The 8,717-nt window shown below is 44.6% G+C and overlaps 1 protein-coding gene across 1 annotated transcript in view; it reads left to right on the forward strand.

The window, feature by feature from the left end:
• Positions 1 to 8,717, forward strand: part of Swap70 (switching B cell complex subunit SWAP70) — a 62,482-nt gene that overhangs the window by 11,246 nt on the left and 42,519 nt on the right. Inside the window, exon 2 of the mRNA XM_005350991.3 lies at positions 8,065 to 8,205. Within this exon, the coding sequence (XP_005351048.1) occupies positions 8,065 to 8,205 (141 nt within the window). The remainder of the gene's footprint in view (positions 1 to 8,064; positions 8,206 to 8,717) is intronic.

An 8,717-nucleotide genomic window follows, 5' to 3' on the forward strand; every position in this document is an offset into this window, starting at 1 on the left:
CATAGGTTTTTGAGATGTTTTTGTTTTCCTCCAGCCATGCCCCAAAGCATAGGTCACATCTCTGTCGTCTCTGTCCCCGCCTGTCAGTTGTGCGGTAGGCAGAATGGTGGCTCTGCGTTTTCTGGCACCAGACATTGGCAGGGCAAAGATTGAGTCTGTGAGCAATCGATGCTGTGTTGTTGCTTAAGTATCTGATGTTACTCAGTAAAAAGGGAAGCTTATTTTAATCCACATTAGTAAGGCTAAGTATCCCATCATTTATTTGTTCACTGATTCATTTATTTTTGAAGAAAGGGTAGAAATTGGTCTTTTTGTAGTACACTCCAAGGTATAAAATCATGGAAATAATAAAGTAGCCGGGCGGTGGCTGGCGCACTCTTGTAGTTATAGTACTTGAAGGTAGAGGATCAGGAGTTTACAGTCACCCTTGGTCAGTCTGCTGGGCTTCAAAGACTGAGTCTTAGAAACAGAACAACCAATATCCAGCCATCTAAAAAATTCCAACATGAAGAAGAGCAACAACAACCCCTCCAAAACCAACAAGCAGCAGAACAAGAAACAATTCAGAGGATGATCTCCACGCAGTATACGTAGTTTAGGGCTTCTTTTTGAGACAGGGTCTTACTGGGTAGACCAGGCTGGCCTTGAACTCAGAGATCTGCCTGCCTCTGCCTTCTGAATGCTGGGATTAAAGGCTACACATATAGCTGTAACTCCTTAAGTGTAGTTTCCTTGTAAAAGCTACTACTACCTTAACCAAATGTTTAAAAGTTCCTTTATACACAGATGAGAGAGCTCAGTGGGTGAAGGTGTCTGCTGCCAACCCTGACGACCTCGGTTTAGTCTCTAGCATTCGCATGATGGAAAGAAGAGAACCTAGCCCCCTCTGACCTCCATACTTTCACTGTGCACGCATGTGCCTTCCCCCTCCCGGGAAATGATCAAATGTTGGGGCCAGTGAGGTGGGGCAGTGAAGGGACTTGCTCTCAAGCCCAAAAGTCTGTTTGGTCTCTGGGAGCAACATGTTAAAAGAAGAGAAACAACTCCTGCAGGTTGCCCTTTGACTGCTACGTGTGCCGTGACATTCACACCTTTTGCCCCATCCCCACTCCCAACACGTGCACAATTAATAAAAAAATAAAGCTGTAAAGACATAAGCCATACCAAAAATCACACACAGCAGCCAGCTTTAGGCTTTAGATGTCCAGTCTTAACCTGAACTTGAAAATAGCTTACAGTGTTTAGTTTTCAGTTTGCTTTGTGAGTTCTCTATCTATGCTCATTGCTCATTTTGCTATTATATGTTCCTTTTATTTTTTAAAAATCTCTTAAGAGTGGCATTAAGTAATTGTGGCATTAGCCTTTTCGTTTGCTTGGGTATCTTTTTCCTGAAAGAGAATGTTTAAAGCCTTTGAGATGAAATTTACCAGTGTTTTCTAGTAAGTTGCTGATGAAGTTGATGAATTCACCCCAAATAAATTATTAAAGGCTTTTCTTTAGAATGTGACCCAGTGGCACATGCATAGCACAGTGGTGCATTTTCCCTGGAAGGCATCGAGATGTGGTTGGGGTTAGAGACGCTCCCTGTCTCACTCCCTCTCTTAGGGCTGCTGCGCTTCCGTTACAGCCACCCTTGGCCCCACGCTAGTCCTTTTGAGCTGGCTGTGGGAAGACAGGTGTGGAGCTCGGATGCTTCTCTGGCTTCTAATTCTGTAGGCCTTTGGCACAAGTAGCATTTGGAGGTTTATTTGGTAAAAGTGTCTAGGATGGTAGGTAATTGGTTGTACTTAGACTGGTGGTTTTTTTCTTTTTCCTTTTTTCCTTTTTGAGGCTGAATAGAATGGAAATAATTTAAAAGGAGCAGACGAGACACAACAGGGATAAGCAGGAGGCGAAGCTGCTGGCAGAAGGGGAGCTAACTCCATGGGGAAAAGGGCAGGACTAATGTTAGACAATGCTTCGAGGCAGGGCATCGACGACGTAGGAAGTTGATCATTCGGCCTTATTGTTAGGGAGAATTTTCTGGTAACTTGCCATTAGCTTGAAATTTTATAAGTCAGACAGGAATTTTTGTGTTTTGAAAAAGATTGCCCGTTATGAATTACGGTTCTGTAATTGTGCAAGTGTTTGGAATAGCGGTCCCCACCCCCTTTTCTCTGTGCTGATCTTGCCCATTGCGCACATCCTGTATAGGGAAGCGTGTGTGACTGGGGGTACGTTTCAAAGAAGCCTTCAGAATCTCTACATCTTTGGGAGGGAAGAGGGTGAACATTCAGCAGTAGTGTGTTTGGCAAAACCCTGTTTAGTCGCCCACCATCCTTGATTTCATTTTTATGATAGCTGGGGCAAAAATGCTTAAAAGCATAAATGCAAGCCATGCACAGAGGCCACACACAGGACATCTCAGAGCAGAGGCCCTGTGGGGTCAGCAGCAGGCTGCCATCAAGGGCCCAGAGAGATGAGTTTCTGGCATGGATGTGGATATTTTATTGTGTAACAATGATTTATTCTTCAGACGAAGGGACAGAGAGGAAAATTGCTTAGCAGTCATGTGAGTTCTGGAGAATGGCCTTTGAAGGAGCAGGCGTCTGAAGTGGGATAAATTCAGCGTTTTCAGGCTCCAGCTAGAGCAGCTCATGGCAATCCTTTTACAGATAGGGGCTTGCAGTCTTTTTTGCTTCTGATTGCTTTTGTTCGATCTGTTTTTCTGCTTTCTCGTGTGGAGAAAGGGCTGATTCTTATGGGAGTGGTTTCCTCAGAGCCTGTGCTGGGAGGAGAGCGTTTCCACACAGAGGTTGGTTGGGTTTGTAGTGGTTTTTCACCACAGGGGTTGACTCAGCTCTGCTGAGTGCCTGTCACCTTGCTGGGCCCTGGGGACCTGACTGGTGGGGCCGAGGGGGCACTAGCCCATCCATGAAGCCTAGACACAGCGTGCGTCTTTGGAGTTCTCTCTTCATAGGCAAGGCAATCTACCAGGAGAGAGAAGGTGGTATAAGGAAAGACCAGAGTGATTGGTTTCTGTTCTAATGCCAGTATCAGGACATGCAAGATGGATTTGGGGCACATCTTCTAATCCTCAGACTTAATATCTTCATTTGTAAAAATAGCTCTAGACCTTACTTTTCCTCGCAGTCTCTGAGGTAAATGAGTGGATGCTGAGGGTCTACTCTAAAGGCCCAGGTGGCAGTTTATGAAACTTTCTTGTCTTTTTACTAGTTTGTGGAGGCCAAAGGAGAACCTTGGTGTCATCTTCAGGAATACTGTTAACTTCTTTTGAGACAGGGTCTCTTGTTGTCCTGGTACTCACCATTAGGCTTGACTGGCTGGCCAGCAAGCCCCAGGGATTTCTGCCTGTCTGCACCCCCCTCCCCAGGCTGGGTTTACAAGTGTCATTGTGAGTAACATTTCTGTGTGGGACTGGCAATGGAGCTCAGGTCCTCATGGCTGAGAGGCAAGCCTGTCTACTGACTGGGTGACTTCCTAAGCCCTAAATTTCAATTTCTTTATATATTTTTTTAAGTTAAGAAACCAAAAACCAAAAACAAGGTATTGTCTAGACTTTTAAAAGAACTGTTGACAAAAGATAATGTCCCCTTAGAAAGTTTCTCATCTGTTTTGTGTTAACTTCTGTGGTTAAACTCTTTGAAGACTTCTTTTTCTAAGCCTTACTGTATATAAAAAAAAGAAACTGTAACAAAGCTGAACCATCACTCCAAATGGTGACTCTTTTTGTGGAATGAATTCATGAAATGAATTTGGATTAACAACTAAGCATTGGGATTTTTCCTTCCAAAGTTTAGACTTAAACCCAGCTCCTCATTTTATACTGAGGATACTGAGACCAAACTAGTCACATCATCCTAAGGCCCAGGTCTCGTTCACAGTGCTTGTTACTATAACGTGATTAAGTGTGGGAAGAAAGCTACCTCAGAGGGCTGGGGAGATGGTCAGTGGTCAAGAGTGCAGAGTGCTCTTCCAGAGGGCACAGCTTCAATTCCCAGCGCTTACATGGCAGCTCACAACTGGCTGAACTCAAGCTCCAGGGATCTAACACCTTCACATAGACGTGAATGCAGACAAAGCACCAATGCACATAAAATAAAAAAAAAAAAAGAAAAGAGAAAGAAAGAAAGAAGGAAAGAAAGAAAGAAAGAAAGAAAGGAAGAAAGAAAGAAAGAAAGAAAGAAAGAAAGAAAAACCCCTACCTCAGTTGCTCAGTTGTGGGAGGTCATTGCAGCTGCCCTTGTGTTTACAGAGTGCGGTTCAACTGTTCAATGCTGAAGTCTACCGTAGTCATCCAAATCTTCAGGACCGTGGGGCAAACAGGGCGCCTCCACATACAAACAGCAAGCAGCATTTTTTTAAAAAGTAGAACGAACTGATCTGATTCATTAGGGAAAATGAGAATTCCTGAAAGTGGGAGAGGCGATGTGGGAAGAATTCCCAGGAACAGCATTCTTTGGAGAACTGAAGAGTCGGGTTTGTTACTAGACAGTGCAGGGCAAGGGTGATGAAACCCGGATTCTGCTCTCAGTTCTGTTTGCTGACCTTCGTCAAGAAAGTTCTGTTTGATTTCTTTGTGCTAGTACTTCCTGTTTCTAAGACGAGAAGGATGCTGAGATGGTGCCCAGGGCCACGGCAGACTTTTCAGTGGAGACCCAAGTTCAAAGACAGGGTAGGCGTGGGAGAGAATGAACTTTGCTTAGGCTTTGCTTTATATTTTTTCAATTTAATGTTATTTTTAAAAATATTTAAGAAAAAATTTATTAGGTTTTTCATTTTATTTTGTGTGTTGCGTTTTGCCTGCATTCATGTCTGTGCACCGTGTGTGCTTGGTGCCAAAGGCGGCCAGAGGAGGGCATCAGATCCCTTGGAAAGGAGTTAGGGATGGTTGTGAACGACCGACCGTGTGGGTGCTGCAAATCTACCCTGGGTCTGCAAGAGCAACGAGAGCTCTTAACTCCTGAGCCTTTCTCTCTAGCTGGAGAGCTTGGCTTCATTTAGTCAGCTATTTTTCATATCCCATTCCTCCATATGAATGTTTTCTGTTTGTCTCTCACTACTCAAAAGCCACCCTTATTTACTTATTTAACACCCCCCCCCTTTTTTTGAGAGGGGTGAATCTCAAGTCTCAAATGTCCCAGGCTAGCCTTGAACTCAGTATTTGGTTGTGGATGACTTTGAACTGATTAACCCTCCTCCACATCCAAATGCTAGGATTATAAGCACACAGCACTGTGCATGGTGCATGCCATGCTGGGCATCAAACCAAAGGCCTTGTGCATGTCAGCAAAGAATTCTGCTGACCAAACTGTATCCCCAGACACCCCCCATTTATTTTTTCAAAGTGTGTTTATGTGTGTGCGTGTGCATGTGTGTGTATGTGTGTGTGCGTGTGCATGTGTGTGCACGTGTATGTGTGTGCGTGTGTGCGTGTGTGTGCATGTGTGTGTGCATGTGTGTGCGTGTGTGTGCATGTGCGCGTGTGTGCATGTGTGTGCGTGTGCATGTGTGTGCGCATGTGTGTGTGCGTGCATGTGCATGTGTGTGTGTGGTGGTTTAGGTACACATGGGCACATGCACACAAGTTGATGTTGTGTATCTTCCTTAATTGCTCTGCGCTCCGAACCCTGAACCAATTCCAGCTACTCTATGCAGCTAGCTTGTCCCCTGGATCCTCTGTCCCCGCCTCCTGAGTGCTGGGATTACAGGCAGCTGCTATCCCTTCTCTCTTTAGGTTACAAACTCATGGGCCCACCCCTTGCTTTTTTATGTGGGTACTAGGATCTGAACTCAGGTTATCCATTATGTCTGTGCAGCAAGCTCTCTGAGCCATCTCCCTTCTTTTTCTTTTTTTCTTTTCTTCTGTTTTTTGAACTTAAGCGAAAGGAGAGGTATGGAGTGTGGGGTAGCTCAGTGGTGGAGTGCTTGCCTAGCAAGTGTGAAGCTCTTGGTTCTGTTCTAAGAACAGGAAACAAGTTAGACAACAAACACAAAACTTTTTTTTTTAATTTTTAAAGAAGCTGCTGTGAATCCTGTCTTCTGTCCCTGTCTCCCACTTATTAGTTACCTATGTATTCCTTCAGAATTCCATAGTTTTTTCTCCCTTTTCATTTCTCTTGTGACACTTGAATACTATACCCTTAAAAATGTGGCTGGACTGGAGAGATGGCTCCGCGGCTAAGAGTCCTTGCTGCTCTCGCAGAGGACCTGGGTTCAGTTCCTGGCATGCACATGGCGGTACAGCCGCCTGTAGCTCCAGTTCCAGGGTCTGAACTGCAGACACTGCCTAGAAAAAGGTGTAGTTCATCTTGGAATTGTTTTCCTATCAGTGTACAGTGAGCTTCATTGTGATCTTAACATTTTATAGACATACCCTAATTTAATCAGTGGTTGGGGATTTTTACTTGGTAAAGTCCCAAGTGATCTTTGTCTGGATGGTGTCTGTGCCTGACATGAGAACTTTTCTCTGTGATTTCTAAACACTTTACAGTATTGAAATCAAACCTAACAAAACCTTGTTAGGGTAATTAGGGTATATTTGATAGATAGAGGAAGAAATATAATTAGGGTTTGCCGACTGGTGTGCAAGGCTCCACTGTGCTCCTCTTGGAGGCTCTGCTGGGATGTACAGGATCTGTGTGAGGAACTCCGCCTGTGTTGTAGGGTTGGTAAAAGTCTGCTTTGTGGGGCTTAGGCCCATTAGTAAATTGACTTCCTTAAAACCGGTAGAGCATGCATGAAAGGATCTCCACACAGATGACGCTTTGAGAAGCAAAACCAGTATAGAGAGAAGATATGCAAATGTTCTTTTTATAGATTAGACTTTAATCTAAAAGATCCTAGCCAAAAGTAGGTGTATGCAGCAGATGACCTCCTTAGTGAAATTGAAGATGCTTATGTGGATGAATGTGGCCACCCCCCCTTTCTGAGATAGGGTTTCTCCGTGTAGTCCTGGTTGTCCTGGCCCTCACTCTGTAGACCAGGCTGGCCATCAACAGAGATCCTCCTGCCTCTGCCTCCCGAGTTGTGGGATTAAAGGCGTGCGCCACCACCGCTCAGTGAACATGGCAAAGAGTAGTTACATGTTTAATATTGAACAGATAGGAACTATATTAACCTGGGATTTGACACCTAGGGAGGTTTACAGTGGTTGGAGGAGAGAGTCCAGCCTTGCCTTTGTAATGTGACCTGTTCAGTGTGTAAACGAAATGGAAGGTACTGGAGTTTTAATTTAATGTAAAACTTAAGACAACTGAGCTTGCTGATTCTCTCGTGGGTGCTGAAGTGTGCACTTAGGTTACTGTACCACAACAATAGCCCTTTGCCTGTGCTCTGGGATGGCAGCTCCTTCTCTCCCCTCCCCTCCCCTCCCCCCTCTCCCCTCCACCCCTCATTTGTCTCTGGGTGAGAATAGAACCCAGGGCCTCTGCACACCAGGCAAGCCCTCTACCGGTGAACAGCATCTCCAGCTCCCAGACTTCTTTTTTTTTGGTCTATCTGTGATTATTTTTCCATTTTGGTTTTGAGACAAGGTAGCCCAGTCTGGCCTGAACTTTGCTGCCCAGGCTGACTAACTCACAGTTTCCTGTTGAAACCTGTCAAGTGCTAAGCACTGGGATTACAGATGTGTTTTGGCTGACTGTCTTGTGTCTTTTTATACAGATGCTAAACTTAGCCTAAAGCCATAAAAACTTAGATATTAGTATACTTAGAGATTAGTAACTAATACTTGATATATTCATGTATTAATATGGTCCTTTCTAAATAGTCGATGGGAAATGAGCCCAGAGCAGGTGTGTCTTGTCCTGGTCAAACATCTTTTCCAAAATGCTTTATAGCGTTTTGCCAGGTTCTTTCTGTAAACAAGTTCCGACATCCAAGGGGAACTTAACACAGGGAAAAGTTTAATTTTGAACACTTTCTGTTGCCTCTGCTCCCTGTCCTCCTTAATGTAGACCAGTTAATATGAAATGACCTTGCTAGGAGCCAAGGGCCACTGTGTTGTGTTCACACAGTTAGGGCTTGTGTGGTGGTAACTGTTTTTTTTTTTTCCCCTCTTAGGTCCTTTCGCATAACCTGTGCACGGTGCTGAAGGTTCCACATGACCCCGTTGCCCTTGAAGAGCACTTCAGGGATGACGATGAAGGGCCTGTCTCTAACCAGGGCTACATGCCATATTTAAACAAGTTCATTTTGGAAAAGGTATGATGCTAACTTTTTTTCATGTACAGCTTTGCTTGTTTTGTCTGCAACAAGTAGACCAAGGCAGTCCATGTTGGTGGGTGCATTAAGAAGTTGGGTACGAAGCCAGGTTTGAAGCTGGATTTGGTGGTGCACGCCTTTAGTCCTAGCACTTGGGAGGCAAAGGCAAGTGCAGCTCTGAGATTAAGGTCAAGATCAGGGCTACACAAAGAAAGAAACAAACAAAGCTGAAGCTGGGTGTGGAGGCCTCAGAAGACGGGAAGGAGTGAGGTTGAGCTTCTGGTCCTCCCTTCCTCTTCTCTCGGACTGACACTTCCAGGTTGCTTCCCTCTTTGAAATAAAAAGTGTGTTTGTGATACTCTGTGTCTGTTTTCTCTCGGGATGCTTTACTCACCCAGGAGCTGCAGCGGTTGTTAAAGAATGAGTGTGATGGAGTTAATACGAATAGCAAAGGGAATGATAATCCAATAATTGATGTGTAGATGTTACACAGCAAACTTCACTCTAGATTT

This window comes from Microtus ochrogaster, chromosome 8 (genome assembly GCF_000317375.1).
Source record: "Microtus ochrogaster isolate Prairie Vole_2 chromosome 8, MicOch1.0, whole genome shotgun sequence".
NCBI lineage: Eukaryota > Metazoa > Chordata > Mammalia > Rodentia > Cricetidae > Microtus > Microtus ochrogaster.